At 44.1% G+C, this 19,645-nt stretch overlaps 4 protein-coding genes across 8 annotated transcripts; 2 read left to right on the top strand and 2 right to left on the bottom strand.

Moving 5' to 3' along the window:
• The first annotated feature begins 396 nt into the window (after positions 1–396).
• si:ch211-59o9.10 (uncharacterized protein LOC561841 homolog) lies at positions 397–5,089 on the top strand. 2 transcript variants are annotated; one of them, XM_061036181.1, is made up of 12 exons: positions 397–535; positions 867–990; positions 1,049–1,203; positions 2,076–2,133; positions 2,217–2,664; positions 3,052–3,143; positions 3,225–3,350; positions 3,453–3,528; positions 3,863–3,954; positions 4,106–4,224; positions 4,357–4,456; positions 4,792–5,089. In XM_061036181.1, exons 3-12 carry the CDS (start codon positions 1,076–1,078, stop codon positions 4,861–4,863), a joined length of 1,311 nt encoding a protein of 436 aa, XP_060892164.1. In that variant the 5' UTR covers positions 397–535; positions 867–990; positions 1,049–1,075; the 3' UTR covers positions 4,864–5,089. The 2 variants fall into 2 exon arrangements, with proteins under 2 accessions (XP_060892164.1, XP_060892163.1); XM_061036180.1 differs by having other exon boundaries at positions 867–1,203.
• On the bottom strand, positions 4,942–7,278 carry lyrm5b (LYR motif containing 5b). 2 transcript variants are annotated; one of them, XM_061036182.1, is made up of 3 exons: positions 7,003–7,278; positions 5,526–5,639; positions 4,942–5,425 (listed from the first exon to the last, which is right to left on the bottom strand). In XM_061036182.1, exons 2-3 carry the CDS (start codon positions 5,574–5,576, stop codon positions 5,216–5,218), a joined length of 261 nt encoding a protein of 86 aa, XP_060892165.1. In that variant the 5' UTR covers positions 5,577–5,639; positions 7,003–7,278; the 3' UTR covers positions 4,942–5,215. The 2 variants fall into 2 exon arrangements, with proteins under 2 accessions (XP_060892165.1, XP_060892166.1); XM_061036183.1 differs by having other exon boundaries at positions 5,526–5,636.
• Positions 7,279–7,848: 570 nt separating this feature from the next.
• nedd1 (NEDD1 gamma-tubulin ring complex targeting factor) lies at positions 7,849–18,005 on the bottom strand. Of its 3 annotated transcripts, none has more exons than XM_061036176.1 (16): positions 17,887–18,005; positions 14,225–14,368; positions 13,629–13,723; positions 12,952–13,068; positions 12,524–12,664; positions 11,862–12,091; positions 11,131–11,332; positions 10,795–10,915; positions 10,456–10,587; positions 10,092–10,142; positions 9,923–10,012; positions 9,640–9,809; positions 9,158–9,350; positions 8,783–8,930; positions 8,639–8,705; positions 7,849–8,493 (listed from the first exon to the last, which is right to left on the bottom strand). In XM_061036176.1, the coding sequence occupies exons 2-16, from the start codon at positions 14,358–14,360 to the stop codon at positions 8,389–8,391; spliced, it is 1,998 nt and encodes a 665-aa protein (XP_060892159.1). In that variant the 5' UTR covers positions 14,361–14,368; positions 17,887–18,005; the 3' UTR covers positions 7,849–8,388. The 3 variants fall into 3 exon arrangements, with proteins under 3 accessions (XP_060892159.1, XP_060892158.1, XP_060892160.1); XM_061036175.1 differs by lacking the exon at positions 17,887–18,005 and adding an exon at positions 15,302–15,479; XM_061036177.1 differs by lacking the exon at positions 17,887–18,005 and adding an exon at positions 15,302–15,462 and having other exon boundaries at positions 10,456–10,584.
• pclaf (PCNA clamp associated factor) lies at positions 16,829–19,308 on the top strand. The gene is made up of 4 exons (XM_061036178.1): positions 16,829–16,984; positions 17,907–18,002; positions 18,187–18,367; positions 19,143–19,308. Exons 1-4 carry the CDS (start codon positions 16,939–16,941, stop codon positions 19,180–19,182), a joined length of 363 nt encoding a protein of 120 aa, XP_060892161.1. The 5' UTR covers positions 16,829–16,938; the 3' UTR covers positions 19,183–19,308.
• The last annotated feature ends 337 nt before the right edge of the window (positions 19,309–19,645 follow it).

Here is a 19,645-nt window from a genome sequence, read left to right as displayed (position 1 = left end):
GAAAACCGACCCAGAGGGAAAGACACACCTGCAGTCTAATGAACTCATTAAAATGTAGTTTATCCATGTTTTTATTATTTAGTTGATTATTTATAAAATTATCTTATACTTGGTTAATTGGTCAATTCAGAGTAATATTTGCAGCTCTTAATGTTTTTCATATCTACCTAGGTCATTTTATTTTCTGTTAATGTTCTGATTTCTGCTTCTCTCTGCAGTATTTTAGTGTTTTATCAAGTAGAATAAAATTAAACTTAAATGTAATAACATTATACGTATATATTTTATATATTTCAGTATCTTTTTTTCGGAAATATTGGGAAAATTATACTAGTTTTGAAGTTAGTTTATGTTGTTTCTTTGTCTGCCACTCTGCTGCGCCACACTCCCGGTCCGATAGGTGGCGCTAGTGCACCTCGCGCTGGTTTACCACCCGCCAAACACATCAAAGAAGAAGGGGGAGAACCGGGGCGACTAACGTTAGTTTCACAACAGATCGTGTGTTGTCAAAGCGAAAACATCGTACTATATCACGGTAAAGTGAACTTTTATACAGTTTGTTATAAAGTTTTCAGTGTCGGCTGTGAAGTCTAATTGATTTTTACTCCGATAACTGTCGAGTGTGTTTAACGTAAGCTACTTTTGTTAGCTCCCTGTGCTAACGCTGCTAATACATCAACGCTGTTGTGTTTGTATTCACATATTTCCAGGTAAAATCAGCGATGATTTCAGTGATTTGCTTTATAAGCTGTTTTTTTTATTTTTTATTGGTGTACTCTGTTAAATGTAGATTTAAAGTACACGTTTAGTATGAGGATGAATTTGGTTGATGGGTAATTGAGCTAATTAATTACTTCCTTTCTCAGGTGGACTGTCTTATGTATCTTTATGTCACGAGACTGGATCTGAGCAGGTAAACAGAGGGGACCCAGGTGTGTCTTAGTGCAGGGGATCCATCCAGGTGTGTCTTAGTGCAGGGGATCCATCCAGGTGTGTCTCAGTGCAGAGGATCCATCCAGGTGTGTCCCAGTACAGAGGATCCATCCAGGTGTGTCTCAGTGTTCAGGAAAAGGTCATGGATGAGTCGTTTGCAGGCAGCTTGTCTGAGCCCGACAGTCCTGGAGTGATGAACCGCGGCTGCCTCCTGGACCCGGCTGATGTCCTGTACCATGATCTGTCGGTCATGGTCCCTGAAACACCCAGGTAACACAACTGCATGCTTTATAAATATATACACCTGTTGTCTATCTGTACAATCAATCAAAAAGAGCAGGCAAACTGTCTGAATTGCACAAGTACATTAGCAATGTTTCGTTTTTTGCTATCTAGACCGTGTGCAGGACTTTGCCTGCCGTCTTTAGTGTTTTAAAACAATAACTTACCAACATTGGGCGTCTATGATTTCTTCTTTTGATGCTGTGGCATTGAAGCAGGTATCTTTATGGTTTGATTTCTACGAGAATTACAATTCTGGTATGAAGGGAAACTTCTGGAGCACACAGTCAATTTGGCAGTTTTTAATATTCCCCCCCAATGAGAGAAGGAGAACGGCAGTAACGTGAGGAGAGACTATTTAAAGTTGTGTTCATGCATTGTTGTCTGTTGACTCTGAAGAAGACCCCGGCTGTGTCAAAAGGTCGGTGTGTTTGCTCCGAGCTGTTGACACTGTCCTCAGAAGTTTTCCTCCATGCTGTGATCTGCTTCACACCGGTTTGTCAGCTGTAGCGCAGACTCCCCTTCTTTGTTTAATTTCTGTAGTCATGGCAACCCAAGTACAATTTAAATTCTTGTATGTTTTCAAGTAAAACCACAACACAGGGTCTGGATATTTTTACCTCAATGTTTTAAATGTAACGATAAAAACAGAAATATGAGTTTGTAAAGTGGACGGTAGCAATACGGAGAGAGGGGATCGTTGTCATGGTACTGGGGTTTAACATTTTAATATGATTCAAAGATATCTGTTTTGATGCCACGGCAACAAAAAGAGAATCCAAGGCTCCAAATATTGTGACCTGAATAGTGTCGGACGATTCTTTGTTTGTTTGCTGTATTAAAGAATGTGTTTGTCTCAGCCCACAGCTTGGTAAACGGAGGAGACGTGTTTGCCGCACAGAGGAACCTTTCAGTCCTGTAAGTCAGCGTGCTGCAGCTGGGACAGATGTTACTCTTAGCGTTATCGTCAGGTGTTTACTGACGGCTCTATCTGTCTCCAGGTGGTTCTCAGCAGCGCTCCAGAAGTTTCCACCAGCAGTGAACAAGGGTTTTCACATAAATCCAAACGCAGGCGTCTGGCAGCAGCGATGGGAGAGCAGAGCGTCGGGTTTGTTACAGCTTCGTCTCTGATGTCCTTTCCTTTGGGCAGCTGGCTGGAGGCTCCGCTGTCCACAGCAACCTCGTCGTCCTACTCCTCGTCGACCTCCTCGTCCTCTTCCTCGTCTTCATCGTCCACGTCCATGTCCTACCTCACACCAGTATCAGAGAAGGAGGCAGATTTGAGTGTGGCGGGCAGCACAGCAGGAGAGTGTCCTGCTCCTCTCCGTGAGAGGCTGGCTCAGAGTCAGTCCTCAGCGTCTTCTCCAGCAACAGCCTCTGATGGTCTGTCCTTCCTCACTGTAGAGGAGAGGAGGTGGCTGAACGGCGAGCAAAGAGACACCTCAGCAGGTGAGGAGGACACAGGAGAGACAATATCCTCTCTTCACTCACACCTCAAGAATGAAACGGTTCTTAAAAACTGTTTTATATATCGTCAACAAATACATCCCCAAATGCACCAAACTAGTTTGTCAAGAGGCTTGTTTGAGTTGTATTTCATAAGTGAGTTAGAGCCGTCTTTAACGGCGAGTACAAAAAGAGAGCAGCACAACCAGACACAATGAGACCTGAGTGCAGCTCCACATTTTAGCTGCCAGGAACCCTTGATGTGACATTGATCTTAAAATTATCGACTGGAGATGATTCAGCCATTAAATGTCTTGACTGAGGTCCCGTCCTGATGGGAGACACACGTTTCGTTTACTCGTCTGAATGTTTAGCGTGTTTGTTCTGCAGCTCCGGAGGAGATCGTCATCAGCGACGATGAGGAGGCTGTGGTTCGCTCAGCGCAGGAGGAGGAAGACGAGGCCATGGCTCGAAGCCTTCAGGTACGATCCTTCACCTGCAGACACAAACAGCTCACCTGTGCAGGGAGTGAGATTTACCCACAATGCTCTTTACCTTCTCAGGCCCAGTTTGACCAGGAGGAGACACACAGCAGACACCACCACCACCATCAACGTCTTCATCATCATTATCAGCAGCATCATCATCATCAGCAGCATCTTCATCATCAGCAGCATCTTCATCCCAGGGTGAGACTGACTCTTTTTTTCTGTTACACATTTAAAGGAGAAGCGTTCTTTTTGTCTCGTATGAAAATATTTGTGAAACTGAAGTGGAACCTTTGTGTGCAGTACCACCACTACATGGAGTCCAGCTGGATGCCGAACCTGCTGGCTGCTGTCTCTCCTCTGGCCGGCTTTCAGGACGGTGAGATCAGAAACACACAGCTCTGATACTTTCACACCCGCTGATTTTTTTTGGGTGCCGGTAGCGTAGCGGTTATTGCGGATGTTATTCTGCCTTCTCAGTTTGGGAAGATGGTTGGAGAGAAATAACTTCCTGTAGCTACTTCACAATAAAAGCCTCCCTGTTTGTCCCCTCGACCGCAGGCTGCAGCACTTTCTGAGACTGTCGTGTTCATCTTAATCCAGAGTGCAAATGTCTGACCGCCATTAAAGATGAAACATAAACACAGAGTGATGACCCGTGCTGCTGATGGAGGAGAAACAGATGAACTGATATGCTGTTTTTTTTCCCGTAGGTCTGATTGGCCAGCGCAGAAGTCGTACGCGGGGCAGGAGAAGGAACGGTCTGCCTGATTTTTCAGATGGGCGTCATGGAGACGACTACGAGGTGAGATGGGGTTTTTTATGTCCTGCAGTCTGGAATGTAAACACATCTTAAAGGGAGAGTTGTACGAGGTACTCGTCAGGAAAGGGGCGGAGCCGACCGCCACCAATGTTCCGGGTCTTAAAAGACAAATGTAAACCTGCTCTGGTTTCAGGCTCTGCTGGCGTTCGAGGAGCGCCAGGGCGCCGTCGTGGCGAAGAAGTTAAGTCGGAGGGAGATCCAGAGGTTTCCAACCAAATCCTTCCAGTCTGCTAACAGCGGTGGGAACACTCAGTGAGTCCTCCAGCCGGTCTGACCTGAACCTGGACCTGAACCCAGACCAGGATCTCGGGGTACTTTCAGCTTCTTCAGTTTGCGGCGTCAGGATTTAAACTGTCTCTGTCTGCTCTGCTGATTGATTGACAGGTGTCAGATCTGTTTCTGTGACTACACCGATGGGGAGAAGCTGAGGATGCTGCCCTGTTTCCATGACTACCACGTGCCGTGTATAGACCGATGGTTAAAGGTAACAGCTCACACACACTGAATTCTCTGAATACACATTTCATTCCTGACGGCAACGAAAAGTAGCTCCTCTTTTTATTTCATCTTCATCGCTGAGCAGTACAACTCTTCATGATCCACGCCTGCACATTTTTAACTTTAATTTACTCTGTCACCTGCGTCTGTCTCTGTCGGGCATCTCATCTTTTTAAGCACGTATCTGTTTTTTAAAAAGTTCCTGATTTGAGGAGAACAACGTTTCCCTCCCCTGTTCGCTGAGAGAGTTAGTCATGGAGGTGACATGAACTGAGTGTTGTAAATGTCTGCAGCTGTAGTCTGACTGTGTTTCTCGTTCAGGATAACACCACCTGTCCCATCTGCAGAGCTAACCTGGCCGACAGTGACTCCCTCGCCCCCCCACACCTCTGACCTCCTTCTGAGACCTGACGGCATTGGCGCTGCAGTATTAACGTCTGACTGGAGATGATGTTCAAAGAAAGACAAGTCGTGTTTTATACTTTAATTTAATTGTTTCACCTCAGAACTGAATTCAGGGATCAAACCTTCGATGCTGCTGTTCTTAATTTTTTTTTTATGTGGAGAGAAAGATTTTCAGTCTGCTGATAAATTTCATTAAAATACTTTTTCCTCTTAAGTTTGGCGTTGTGTCCTGACTCGCTGTTTAACAGAAAAGCTTTCATTAATCATGACGTGAACACATAACAGTGGATATGACTTTCAGTCAGTCAGAGTCTCTGGTGATCGTCACTCGTCGTGGTCGTCACTCGTCGTTATAGTAGCGTTGCTTCATGGCTCTGTACTTCCTCAGGTAGTAAAGTGCCTCCAGCTCTCGGGTCACGTACTCCCCTCGAGCGATCATCTCTTTGATCTTCTCCGGGTCGTTGACTGACTTGTTTTTTGTGAACGCATTTCTCAGACGGTCCCTGAAGTAGTCGCCACCTTTGGGATACTCTCGCCCAAGGTAGAGGAGCTGTGGAGGAGAACCCCGAGAGACAAACACATTTATTAATAAAGCAAATCAGGTTCAGCAGCCGCCTCGATTAACTCCCAATGAAGATCTATAGACTCACATTTTTATAGAGGCGGAGGACTTCAGCCCTCAGAGGGTTCGCCATCATCATGGAGCTGAACAACAACCGTGACCTCAGGTGGTGATAGAAACGAGTCAAAGAGACGCAGCGCTGCTGGAAGGTCATGGAGAATGTTCACTCAAATACTGAGATTAAGACCCTTTTATTTTAAACTAACCCCACGTTCTCTGCTTAACACATTTAGGGCTGACAGTGAGATTGTAAAGTGGTGTGCCGCTTGGGCAGCACGACTCCTGTTCAATGGCGTACGCCATGGTTGATGACATGCCACTCAGGGGTTTGTTCATATGTTGTAAAACCAGACCACTGGAATTTCTTTACATATGCATCATGGCGGTGGAAGATGACAGAAGAGTGCTACCCTCTAGTGGCACTCACATAATATCCAAATTCTAAACAGAGCTGTCTCTCCCCCCCCTCCTCTCTAGAGTTGATGCTCACACAGGTTGTCATGTGGTGGACACTGAAGCTTCAGTGTTTATCCAGCTCTGCATCGGTCTGTAAACCTTTCTGTGTTCTAACCTCTCTCCATTTTTCAAAAGCATCTCCAATATTGATCCTAGTTTGAGCACGTTTCTGCTCGTGGAGCTTATTAGAAACATGCAGAGGCTTTTTAGGTCGGGTACAATCACTTCTATCTGAACCAGTTCTCTTGCCTGCTTCCATCCACCTGTTGGTTTGACCTGATAACTGGTCTCATATCTGGCAATACGAGGGTGTCCAAAACGGCCGTGTGGGGGTGTCTTAAAAACGCTTACCTTCTCTGGTCCAAACAAATCCAGAGCATTCAGGACCAGAATCTAAAGTTAGAAGGACATACTGGCTGCTGCATTGTTGTCAGAAAAGCCAGCACTTCAACATAGCATGTTTCTTTAATGTCTGATCATATAGTAAGATCACTTTATCATTTCACTCACTACACATCTTACTGATTGCTCCTATAATTTAAGAACTTTTAGATCAAATTTTCTCACGTTTGGCCCTCTTGCTCCTCCATAGTTATGTCCCCTTCTTATGAGATGAGTGTGTTTCCAACAAGGTGAATATAACAAATACCAGTAAAACTGAATTTAAACGCTGTGAAGCAGCTGTGCGAACTAAAGACTAATGGTGCGTTCAATTTCATCTCGAAAAAAGAAAAACCCAATCGCCAGCCTGATACGTAATTAGGAACGCCCCCTTAAATCGGAACTCCCGACTCGGAAACTCGGGGAAATTCAGTATTCTGAGTTAAAATCAAACATCTTTTCCTACGTACATCAACAGTTAAATTAAAGCTGTACACAAAGTGTCTTGAGTTCCGAGGTAAATTGAACGCACCATGACTTCTTCTGTTTACTTATTTACGTTTGATGGTAAAAACGAGCTAAAATGTCAAATTAAACTCAAACACAGAGTTCGGCTTCAGTGCATTAGTGTTAATGGTTAGTAAATATTCAGATTTAAGTGATCTTACCTGTAAGGTGACCTCCGCTCAGCAGCTCTTTGAACTTTCGGCTCAAAGTGCGCTTTAATAACTCGCCGAGTTTAGCTAACTCGACATTAGCGACTCAAACTCCTTTAGGTTCGACAGTTCTGATAAACTTCCGGACTCTCGGGTCTGTTTTAGAACCTCTGACATTGAGCGGAGCTTTAAAAAGAGTGAAACGAGCTCAATGTGACAGGTATTATGAAGAAGAAGCTAAGGAGAGCGCTACCAAAACAGGAAACGTATTGCTCTGCGCATGCGCACTTGTCCGAACAGAGTAGGCTGTTTTTTTTATTATCTCAAACACCAGCGGCCTAATATCTCGGTGTAAACAAAAATAAATAAACTGATATAAAATCAGGCAGTATAATTATTTTAATTAATAAATAAATATTTTTTGTAAATCTCAATAAAAATAAATATGAAAATCAGGGATGCTTTTTTATTTTTAATAAAAACAAGAGAATCAGGCTGCCTTTAAATCGAAAGAATACATTTTTAAATATTGTTTAGTGTGACTCGCTTCTTAATCTAAATAAAAAAAACAAAAACAATAATCAAGCTGCCTTTTCAATCTAAATAAAATAAAAACAAGAAATTCAGGTTGAGACATCATCGCCTGGTGACTTATTTTGATTTCTGTTCCTTTTTTGTCCCCCCCAACCAAATTATTAATCTGTTATGTTTTATATGCTGTTAATTTTGTTTTGTTTAATCTGTAATTTAATGTATTCATGTATGAATGATCCTCCCTGTACGGTTAATTGAATGTCTCTCCTGAGTTGTGTGAAATTGTAAATGTGATGTTTAAATAATTTTTTTTTAAAAAGACAGAAAGTTGTTTTGAATTTTATCTTCTTTGAGTTACACATTAAGTCATCGTGTTCATGAAACAAACACACGCCTGCTCGATTTCCTGTTTTATTTTCAGTGTGAATCTTTTTTTATTATTTATACTCTTTTTCTTCTTTTTAATAAAAACTTGACACACATGATTGTTACAGTTTCTGAAAATGTTCCAAAATGTCCGTCTGAAAGTATTTTGTTAAGTCAAACACAGAATTCAATATTTTTACACTCATTTGGACATTTGATCTCAAAGCGAGAAAACACACAACCTCACAAACTTTGAGATGCTGCAGTCCTCCACAGCAGCAGGGGGCGCTGTGGTTCAGTCAAAGCCCGCAGAGAGGCAGCCGCTCTGTTTATCAGTTTTTAAAAATCTTTGGCTGCATTTTGAAGAAAGACTCTCGCTCCATGTTAGGAATCCAAACTCCCTCCCAGGATCGTCCTTAACATGAGCGTGCAGAAGGAGGCGGAGCCGGAAAGGCTGAACTCAGGGCGCAGAGCAACATAACCGTTCAGCTGTGAGGGTCAGTAGTTTGTTCTCAGCCGGCGATTCTCCTCTTTCAGCTTCTCGATCTCCTCCACCAGCGACTCGTTCACCGAGTATTTCTCGATCAGACCGTGGATCTCGTTCTGAAACACACCAAGCAGAAGAACACGTGAACGCGCTTCTTAATGGTCACATATCTCACTCATGGTGGGCAGTTTATAAAATAAGAAGGATCCGATTGGATGCTGCAGATCTTCTCTTTCTTCAAACAGATTCTGTGACATTTACCAGCTGGATGTAAAACTGCCGCACCATCTCCACCTGCAGGTTGACGATGTCTCTGTGACAGACGTCCCTGAGGATGACAGAGACAAACACTAATCAGTCAGCCCACGATCATCAGACTTCATCATTTAAAGCTCAGAGGCAGACCTGAAGTCCTCCAGGGTCTCGTGGATCATGTTCTGGATGAAGTGGATCTGCAGCGAGGTGAGAGGAGCAGCTCCTCCCCCTGCCTGACCGACCACCTCCGCGATGTTCTGAGAGAGAGATGAGGAGACGGCCGCAGACAGAGCCGCACCTGAACGCACAAACAGACTCTGTGAAACCCCCCTCGAGAGTTTAGACCCAGACCTCCTCCTAACGAGAGACCTGATCCCAGGTGGTCACTGCAGACACATCTGGAGGCACGTGTTATGGATCACGTATTCCAGTTGATTCAGACCGCTTCATATTTATCTTAACTGGAGACATTGTGATATTATCCCTGTACCTTCATTTGTTTATGATGTCGTTTTGACTGGTTACCTGAGGCTGTGGGGGGCGGGGCTCCGGGGACAGGTGAGTCGTAGCTCAGCTGAGTTAGAATCCCGTTGGCTCTCCTCAGGCTCGGCTCCGGGGTGAAGAAGGGCAGGCCCGGCTGGCTTTGATTGGTTTGATGGGATGATGTGGGCGGGGTCAGACCCTCCCCCTCCAGACTGGAGCTGCTGGCTTTCTCGGACTGTGAATCAAAACAACGTCACACACATTGTTCTGCATCATCCAGTGTTATGCTCTCAAGGTCATTATGAGGTCAGGTGGTCAAAACCCAGGATACTTTTCGATACAATCTTCATTTTTGTACAACTTAAGACAGAGCGCAGGAGTTCGTCTTCATCACACATCAACGAAATGACCAAATATGGGTTGTCTAGGATTTATATTTGTTGTTGCCATGGTAACGATTGAATGTAATTTTCCTAGAATCGAATAAAAGTTTAAACTTCTGGTATCTAGTTAGAGTTAATCACCTTCCTCGAGTCACACGGTTCAGCTGCTGCGGTCGCAAAGTTTGGCTCCTCCTCTTTGATCGGGGGCGGAGTCTGGAAGGTGGACAGCGGGCTGTAGCACCGCCCCGCTGAGGCTACCAGGGGCGTTCCCAGAGGGGTCTTACGGTGCACGCCCCCACTGGAGTAAGAGTCTGGAACATAAACAGAACCATGACTGTCTAATGGCGTTCCCCAGACCAGTTTGTTTCACACCGGTTCAAACAGGTTTAAACCGGTTTAAAGCAGTTCAGGGAGGCAGACCGACCTTCTCTGACTGGGGAGAAGATGTCCAGACTGGCCCGACCTACGACCGGCTGTCCCTCCCCCTCTCTGGAGAACATCTCCAAACTGGAAACTGAGAAAACACAGAAATGGAAGTTGAGTGGAGAAGCAGCAGCGTCGTTCTCAGAGCTCAGAGAGGCGCTCTGTCGTACCGTGAGTTCTCCCCAGCTGAGTGTCTCCGGGCGTCCCGAGAGTCCTGGAGTCTGAAGCAAACGAGAAGAGGGAAATTAAACGTCAGACGGATCCATGACGTCATAGATGGATTAAATGACGGTGAGGTTAGCAGTACATCAGTAAAACGTCAGGATTCTCATAGAGTCTTTAACTCGACACCAGATTTTTAAACTTTGATTTACGATCTTTAGCATTTGATTTTCAAAGATTAAAAACGTGCTCTCATATCTTTGAACCAACTAGACTAAAAACAGACTTCTCATTTAACAGCAGGGTTCCTTCAGTGAGTACTTGGAAGTATTTTCCCTGGAGGGACAGTGAACGCATCACGAGAGCTCTGACCTTCCCGCGCCGGTGAAAACATGTCCAGACTGTTTCGTCCAATGCTGCTGAACTTCTCCACCACAGGAAGCTGCTCCGCCCCCTGCTGACCTTCGGCTTCACGGGACATCGCCTCCACACCCGCGCCCCCTGCTGGACACAACATGTTTGTTTGATCTGTCGGGTTTTTTAACCTTTTAATTTTCCATGTGACGACTGGAGTTCTAATCTTTTTTTATTTGTGTCTGCAAACTTCAAACTACTGACGACTTTTATAGATTAACCGTTAAGTCTGAGAAATGTTTAAACATTTATTACTAAATCTTCAAATCTGCACATGAAGCAAGAGGATGATCGTACCTGTATTGGTCACATGTCTGTGGGGGGCGGGGCCTGTGGGGGTGGATTCTGACTGGCTGTTTGACAGCTTTGAAGAGGATCTCGTAGCGCTGCCGATCTTTGAAGGGCCGAGTTTACTGGACTGGAAAATAAAAGATGGAGAGAGAGAGAGAGACTCTTTGAAACGGAGCAAAGCCGAGTGGCGCTGCTGGCACGCTCCGGAGACGGACCGGTGCAAATGAACAAACGGGTAAAAACAGGAAGTAATCAAACGTTAAAGAGACGATCAGTGTGATGACCGGGCTTGTATTTACAGTAACTTTAAGTCCGTTAGTTCTGCACGTGGTTCCTTGGTACCTTGAGTCTGCTGGCGTTGCCCTGGAAACGCAGACAGGTCACTGAGGTTTTGTGTGCCACAGTGACCCTGGTGGGGGCGCTGGAGTTCCTCAGGTCATACTGATAGATCTTCCCCTGAGTGGATCCCACCACCAGACCGGTACCATCCGGAGTGAAGTCCACCGCCGTCAGAGGACTGTCGGAGCGGATCGTCTTCAGGACTCTGCACACAAACACAAAAACACAAACAAGACACAAACACACACAAACATTTTATTCAACGACTTTTCAAACCTCAACTCCTTCAGGTAGTGATCCGAGCAGACCTTTGGGCTCAGCCTTAGAGAGAGGGGGAGGAGCTTAGACATTCAGGGGGAGCTCGGAGTAGAGCGACTACTCCTTCACATCTAAAAGGAGCCAGTTGAGGTGGTTCAGGCATCTGATCAGGATCCTCTGTGACGCCTCCCTTTGGAGGTTTTCAGTGCACGCTCAACTGAGAGGAGACCCCGGGGTAGACCCAGAGCTCTCTGCAGGGATTATAATCCCGTCTGGCCTGGGAACACCTCAGCATCCCCCTTGCAGAGAGGAAGTTTTGGGCTTACTTCACTCGCCTCCTGCCACATTTAAATTTTCACTTTTGTGCCTCAGTTTTTTGGCTCTGCTCAAGAGTTGGCTTTTAGTATGCCGTATGATGGAAAGGAATCGCTTCTAAACTAAAGATGAACAAATAGAAAAGTTAACATGGCTCTCACATCTTGCTGGCCGTGTCGTAGCAGACGATCTTCTTGTCCAGCCCGACGCTGACCACCAGCAGCTCGCTGGCGGGAGAGAAGGCGAGGCCGGAGCCCGGGGCCTTGTGGGCGCTGTCAAACACATGCAGCTCCTTCTGCGTGTTGGAGTCCCACAGGACCACGGTGCCACTGTCGGACACACTGCCCAGCAGGGAGCGCTTCAGCGTGGACATCCTCAGGTCGTGGATCGGCTGGAGAGAAAAGATCGGTAAGTGTTTTTTAACAGCAGCACACGGATCTTCAGCGTCCTGGAAACTAAAAACAAAAGTGTTTTTTAATGTGATCTAATCAGTTATATCTGAACCGGTTCTCTTGCCTTTAAATGATAAAGTGAGCTTACTATATGATCAGACATTAAGGAAACATGCTATGTTGAAGTGCTGGCTTCTCTGACAACAATGCAGCAGCCAGTATGTCCTCCTTCTAACTTTAGATTCTGGTCCTGAATGATCTGGATTTGTTTGGACCAGAGAAGGTAGGCGGTTTTAAGACACCCCCACACGGCCGTTTTGGACACCCCTCGGTTTGCCAGATATGAGAGCAGTTATCAGGTCAAACCAACAGGTGTTGCAGGAAAGTCAGAAGTTGCAGCAGAGTTTGGTGACTGACAGAACACGTCTCACCTGGCTGCTGCCCTGTCCGAAGGCTTTGCTCGACAGGTTGGTGGTCAGACTGTGGAGGACCAAATCTCCACTGGTGGAGCCCGAAGCGATGTAGCTGTCGTTGGCGTTGAAGCAGACGCAGGTCACCTCCTCTTTGTGATCCTGAGGAGGAGATGCACAGACTGAGCTGACACCGGCCTATGTTGTCAAAATGTTCCAATACTTTTAAACTTTACTATCTGCTATTGTAATGATCCCAGACTCCGGCACACTGTTAAAATTGTACAAAAATTTTACATTTTCAATGTTTTTGTGCAATTCAGACAGTGTGCCTCAGTTTTCTTGCTATTTTTGTTGCTGTGGTATCAAAACAGGTTACGCTGAATCATATCAATTTTTTTAATTCAGTAATCGTCAAAATCAAAGCGTGTGTGTGTGTGTGGTCTCACCTTGAGCGAGCGGTGCAGTCTCTTGGTCTTCAGGTCCCAGATGTGCACGCAGTGATCCAGGCCGCCGCTGACCACAAACTGAGAGGACGAGCTGAGACACACACGTGTTTGTTTTTTCTGAAAACACATTGAAGAGAGTCATCATCAGCTGTTTTTGTTCAAAATGTCTTCAAAGCGATATAAATCATTCTGATTGGAGAGTCAAAGTTCACTGTTAACATGGTGATGGTTAAAACAAATGGTGAAACAAAGTGATTGTGACGAGCGTGTTTCAAACATCCAGTCAGAATAAAACCACTCTGACAGCTTCCTGTCGGCCTAATCTATCAGAAATATCAATCTTCAAATCTTCATGTCCCTATAAACATTGCTACTGATCGTGTCTGGCTGCCGCTTTGCTTTTAATCTAAGTTAAACATGTACTTAAAAAATGCACGGACAGGACAGGGTTGGTGTAAACTCTACGTTCAGCATGCGGCGAAGCAGACATGAAGTTTGCACTTTTAACACAACATCAAACTCAGATCTTTGACCTGGTGAGAAAATCCTGCTGCCAGCCGTCTTACATTCATGGGTTTATGAATCCTGGAAGCTCTCGTGTTGAAACCTTTCCGGATGTGTAAAAATGTAATTAGTTACGGCAGTCATGATGAAAACACACTTTGTTTAACACTCACCCCCTCGGCCAGTTCCAGGACTGTAACAGCCGAAGATTTTAGGCTGGAAACGACCAGTTTGTCTCCACTGCTGCTGGCTGAGACCAGGTACTGCTCTGAAACAACTCGTCAAGGATGCTTCCTGTTTCACTCAGTGTGTCATCCCCCCCCCCAACGCTGTAAACCTAGGGGAAACACTGTCACTGGTCAGCTATCACCAGTTAACAGAAGGTACATGAATTCTGTGGTTTTTCAAACACTGCTTCGCTTTCAGAGTCGATCTGTTTTTTCTTCACCGTTTGATTTATCTGATTTGATATATGTTCAGGAGGTTTGGATTTCAACATGTCCCAAAACATCCTGTTGATTTCTAAAAGGCTTCAGCAGATGAAGTGAAGGACTAATAACTTCTCTGTCTGCCGCTCTCCATCTCACAGACACTCGCTGCTGAAACAGGACGGGGAGGGGCAGAGGGGAGCTGAGGGATGAAAGACGTCTGTCTAAACAGAGCGCTTCTGAGGATCTCATGCTCTAAAAGTCACAGATTAAGCCTTTTAGATTTGAGAAACCCCCTTTAAATCTGAGACTAAAACACTCCCCTCCCTCTTTCAGGATACTGTTGGAGCTCCAGCAGGCCTGTGCCACAGGGTGACTGGCGCTGTGGGGGTTAAACTGCTCCAGTGGCGCCATGGAAACGGCATCCCAGATCTTCACACAATCTCCTGTCGACACCAGGCGGGTCACCTCCTCCATGGTAACACCTGGAAGGCAATCACATTTAAGACCTGAAACTAACACTCGATTTAAGACACAATGTGACGCTTTAGGTTTCATTCACTTCCTGTGGTATAAATATATAACATGTATTCTAACATGGAGGTCTGTGATATAAATGGTCAGTTTAGGGTCATTACGAGTTTTAGTAATACTACACACGTGTTGCTTAAAAACTAGATTAGCACATCCTCATACAAACACTGCTGTGACACTGACAGCTCCAAACTTAATATTTTGTCCCTAAATTGACACTGAGAAAGTTAGGTCGAGAACCCCAGGTGGACTAAAAATGAGTGTTTAGATTAGAAGACAACTGAAGGAAAATGTCTAATATTGGGCTAAAAACATGAAGTTTTACTCGACATTATAGACAGAGATGAGACATGGAGGCAACAGGTGAGGGGTCTAAATAATATACTCTGGATTCATACTAATTATAAAGTTAATAACTGACGCAAAACGTTTTTAATTAGGTTTAATTATGTATGTAACAGATTATATGTATCTAACACATTGTGTGTGTGTAACAGAGGGATCAGGTGCTGCTTGATGTTAGCTTGGTGTTAGCTTGATTTTAGCTTGGACGGACGACAGCTGACACTCGGGAGGATTCAGGTAAAAATAAATAAATAATTTAACTTTTAATAAACTAACAACCAGTTCAATCAATTATCTTCCACTTAAACTAACAGTGGGGTTTTCAAAGACAGTGCTTATGTAATAAGTTAACACGAAGTTCAGCTAATAAATAAGAAGATAATGTTTCTGTTTCTGCGAGCTAACAACTTCTACTTTTAGACTGCTTTTAAAGTTACAAACTCGAATAAAAAACACGTTAAAATATCACCAAACAAGAGTTAACTTTAAGGAAAACATTAAAAGTTTGGATACTTTATGTAAAAATGACTCTTACATACCGTGAAAGATGAATTTATAACCGGCAAAGTGGTTGAAGATGTTTTGTTTTGCAATCCGCCTGTAGCTCAAGAAACCGCCACTACGGACCTCCGGGAGGGACAAAAAGGACAAACCGAGCGAAGCGAACGCAATTTAAAAAGTCTAGGATGATAGAGATGAGAAATACCTTAAATAAAAGGAATACATATATGAAATTAATGAGTTAATTAAAAGGAACATATTTCTAAACCATCAACAACTTTTTTTTCTTTTATTCAGCATTTTTAATTTACAGGCATTTTTGAACATTTAACAAATGAAAGAGACATAAATAATTACAGTAAGAAGATTTTTGTAATCATTATGAAAAAGAAGTTGAAATGTCGAGAATAAAGTTAAAATTAAAAATTAGAAATTGTATTCCAGGATTTATATTTCTTTCCTTGATATTTCGACTTTTTCTCTCAGTGAACAGGCTCGTAAGGCTGTAAAATAGACAACTCGTCACTGGGGTACCGTATTGTGAATAACTCTTATCCTTCATCAAATCAAAACGGACGAGTCATCAAAACATTCACCGGTACAGTGTAGGCCGATCGAGACATGAACTAATCAGACCTATTTGATTTTTTTGATCCAGGCTGTCAGGGGCGTCGTAGTGGGGGGAAAAGTGGGATTGACTACCCAGGGCCCTAGTGGGGAGGGGGGCCCTTCATGGGCCTGAAATAAAAAGGTATTTCGCTTTTCGCTTTTCTCTAAGTTATAAACGCAATAATATAATTAGAATTGTCTGAATAAATAAACAAACATTCAGAATTCCTTTCTGGGAAAAATGTGAAGTCTCTCTAAAAGGCCCTCTCCCCCCCTTCTGAATGCGCAGAATGGTTTAGTCCTCCCACCACCTCTCACCTGGATTGATCTTTCAGCGGTCAGTCCAGTCAAGAGTGAGAGATGTGGCAGGCTGCATATTAAACCAGTTGTTAGAGGAATTCAGCCAAGAATATCATTTAGATCATATGTGTTTTATGAATAAATAATATATCTTATTAATCCCCTTCATAGATACGATTTCATACGACCTTATTTTATAAAAAAGATTACATCGCGGTTAAAAAGAGTCCACTTTGGAGCTATATTTAGCGTCTTTCCCAGCGAGCTACAATAACATATTTGATATCAACAGATTAAGAGTAGTTCATATGATATGTTGTCGCGCTAGCATTAAAACTGAGACCGCTACTTCAGCCCAAAAAACAACATGTTGAACGTCAGGTGAGACAAATTATAATGCAGTGTAAGAAGAATTAAAGTGTAGAAATTGTAGAAATTCTCTAGGTTTAGTTGTTGCCATGTTAGGGGCCCTATGTGAGATATTTTCATGGGGCCCAGAGTTCCTGGCCTCCATAAACAATCCGCGATTACATGACGATATTTAACAGTACGGTTGAGCTCTGTCAAAGCTGCAGATACACCAGTCCACCTGATGGGGCACTGTTAAACTACGTCATCGCTGCGTGTGGTCCATCAGAGCAGAAGAAGAAATCTCCCGCCCCCATCCGCTGGTCTTTTTAAACCAAGGCGGGACTCTCCACTCTGCTTACTTTGGTCAGGATAGTCTGTGTGGAAACGTCTCTAGACTTTAAAGGTCGCGACCAATATGGTGAGGACTAAAGCCGATAGTGTCCCCGGAACATACAGAAAAGGTACAGTAACATGTTGCATACATTTAAACGAATTTAGAGGCATAAAGCGGATTTTCATGTGAATGTTACTGTTTTTATGATGTAGTCCGGCGGATCGGGACTCAACTCATGAGCCGAAACCCGGACAGAGGACCAGATTAATTTGTTTGAACATTTTGATAAAATAATGATATTGATTCTTGAATTAAGCTTAACATCAGCACATCAGCTAAATAGTATAATGTTAATCGGTGAAACCAGGACAAACAAGCCGTCCAAACACCCGCCTCCCGCCAATTGGAGGACTGCGTTATCGGCGTTCATGGAAACAACTGAACACACATTATGTGAATTAAAATAATTGTTAAACAGTTCTGTGATAGCTTCAGAAATTAAACTTCTGTCCTCTGCCTTTATCCCGTAATTGAGATAACATTTAACTTCGTGTCTTCCGTGTTAATTCTCTTGCTTTCTGCAATCTGGCGCCAGATTTTTTAGCGCCGTGGTGTCGCTTTGTGCGCACATTGATTCCACCAAACCCCGTTGAAAAGTTACATAATTCTAAACGTTCCTGTCTATTGCCGGATACACACTTGTAATCTAGCATCACGATTCACATTTTCTTACTTTATTGATTCTTCTGGAAACTTCGGTACTCAAATGATTACAAACTAAGCTTTATAACCTGATAAAAGTTGCACCATGTACATGTACTTTCGCACAGTCAAAGGGTGTTCTCCATGTTTCAGTTGTGTTTAATTCTTAAACACCGTCTTTAAAGTTTTTTCCCACAGTTTGGTTAGTTTACCTGCATCTAGGTCTCACACAGGGGACAGTGAAACCTCCCTTTTCTGCTTTAGTCATTTCACTCAGTGAACATGTCTGTCCTGTTAGTTTATTTAATGACACCTCCTTTAACTCGCCTGTTTGATTGTGTTTGCAGCTGTTGCAGCTTCTGCACCCCGGAAGTCTCTTGGCTCCAGTGCTGCCAACGCCGCCGCCTCCTCCTCCAGCAGCAGCAGCCAGTGCTCCACACCTGGTGAGTCCCTGAATGCACCACAAGCAGCCTGATGCAACATAAAGATAAGCTTTATTGATCCCTCGTGGGGGAAATCCGGCACTCAAATGATTACAAACTAAGCTTTATAACCTGATGAAAGTTGCACCATGTACATCATACATGCAGTTAATACTGACGAGAGGTTTCTCTCTTTAATTCACAGCAAAGGGTAAATATGCTGGAGGAAACCCTGTGTGTGCCCGTCCCACACCGACCTGGCAGAAGGGCATCGGGGATTTCTTCGGCGGTCCTCCGAGGAAGCCTGAGAAGGAGAACCAGAGGCCCCGGGAGGTAGAGGACGATGAAGAGGCGGGAGGGAGCGGCATGTCGAAGGCCAGCAGGAAGTATGTTCGCTCTCATTGACTCAAGTGTAGTTGTTTTTGTCAACCAGGCTTACGGTTATAAAGGCACTTATCTCAAATGACTCATAGTAAATAATAATAATACATTTTATCTGTGGAGGAAAAGACACGTACGCAGTGGGTGCTGGATCCAAAAACACACTCTGCACACCAAGGAGCTCCAGGTGGAAGGATTTGTTGATGATTGACGTTTGGAGACTTTTAACGGGAGCTCGTTGGTGTGCGGCTCCTGTTTCGTTCTTTATGTCGATGCACTTTAAAGAGCTTCAGAATGACGAAAACGAGATCAAGGCCTGATGGTGTGTTTTTCTTATTAACGGGCCCTTTAAAGGTTAGGACAGGAAGTTAAGCACAGAAACAGGAAGAAGACCTCCCAAACTGAGGTCAAACAGCTCAAAGGAACGGTAACAAAGGTCAATGTGTGATGTCATAAGGTCAATGTGTGATGTCATAAGGTGGATATTACTTTGGACTCGTCAGCTGAGCTGTCTGAGAGTTTGTTAAAGTGAAATGAGACATTCAAATATACAGCAGTGTCCTTCTTTTACATCACTGAGACTACAGGGAGACACTGAGGACGACTATCTACGGGGAGCCTGAAGGGACAAACATGAGATGAATCAGGATAAACTTGTTAACGCTGACAGCCCGTCGAATATGAGAGATTTATAATTTATGGATTCTAACGTTTCTGTTTGTTATCCATCATGGTGCGTTTGTTTTATTGACCCGATGAAACGTTTTTATTTCCCTTCAGATCCAGACCGCTGCCGGTTGACGAGGAGGACGACGAATGAAGACGCTGAATGAACTCTGTTATTGACCGTTGTTCCCGTCTGCTTAGTGTCATTGTTGATGTACATCTGTATATACTTTCTGCTCAATTTGTATAGTTCATTAAACTTTTTATGTTTTTACCTGAACAGCTTCGTCACGCTTGTTGCTTTATGATTTGTTTCCTCGAGGGGTTAAATGATGTCAGAGGTTTGAGGAAGAAGAGAAACCAGACGTCAGGATTATCACCTGAAGAAGACACCTGTGGAAACGCTGCGATTGTGGTTTTAGATACTTTTTCTGGCGTTTTGACGTTTAGGTGTGGTTCAGTTTGTAGAGTTGTCGTCTCAACCTGAAGGTCGGGGGTTCGATCCCCAGCTCCTGCAGCCACATGTCCAGTGTATCATTGGACAACACTTAACCCTGAATTGCTGCCGCTGCTTTGTCAGCGGCTGAGTCTGATTAGTTACTTCTGATGGACTCTTT

The sequence above is a fragment of the Labrus mixtus genome, chromosome 4 (genome assembly GCF_963584025.1).
Source record: "Labrus mixtus chromosome 4, fLabMix1.1, whole genome shotgun sequence".
Taxonomy (NCBI): domain Eukaryota; kingdom Metazoa; phylum Chordata; class Actinopteri; order Labriformes; family Labridae; genus Labrus; species Labrus mixtus.
This window is presented reverse-complemented; position numbering and strand designations above follow the sequence as displayed.

Bases quoted from the DNA above. Each gene is read 5' to 3' on its own strand.
- si:ch211-59o9.10 (XM_061036181.1), top strand. From the start codon at position 1,076: ATGGATGAGTCGTTTGCAGGCAGCTTGTCTGAGCCCGACAGTCCTGGA. The intron at 3,351-3,452 runs GTGAGACTGACT...CTTTGTGTGCAG, and splicing joins AGCAGCATCTTCATCCCAGG to TACCACCACTACATGGAGTC. The intron at 3,529-3,862 runs GTGAGATCAGAA...TTTTTCCCGTAG, and splicing joins TCTGGCCGGCTTTCAGGACG to GTCTGATTGGCCAGCGCAGA.
- lyrm5b (XM_061036182.1), bottom strand. From the start codon at position 5,576: ATGATGATGGCGAACCCTCTGAGGGCTGAAGTCCTCCGCCTCTATAAA. The intron at 5,426-5,525 runs GTGAGTCTATAG...TCTCCTCCACAG, and splicing joins TCCTCCGCCTCTATAAAAAT to CTCCTCTACCTTGGGCGAGA.
- nedd1 (XM_061036176.1), bottom strand. From the start codon at position 14,360: ATGGAGGAGGTGACCCGCCTGGTGTCGACAGGAGATTGTGTGAAGATC. The intron at 11,333-11,861 runs GTGAGAGCCATG...GTTTGTGTGCAG, and splicing joins TACGACACGGCCAGCAAGAT to AGTCCTGAAGACGATCCGCT. The intron at 9,810-9,922 runs GTCGGTCTGCCT...TTTATGTTCCAG, and splicing joins CTTCTCCCCAGTCAGAGAAG to ACTCTTACTCCAGTGGGGGC.
- pclaf (XM_061036178.1), top strand. From the start codon at position 16,939: ATGGTGAGGACTAAAGCCGATAGTGTCCCCGGAACATACAGAAAAG. The intron at 16,985-17,906 runs GTACAGTAACAT...TTGTGTTTGCAG, and splicing joins CCCCGGAACATACAGAAAAG to CTGTTGCAGCTTCTGCACCC. The intron at 18,368-19,142 runs GTATGTTCGCTC...ATTTCCCTTCAG, and splicing joins ATGTCGAAGGCCAGCAGGAA to ATCCAGACCGCTGCCGGTTG.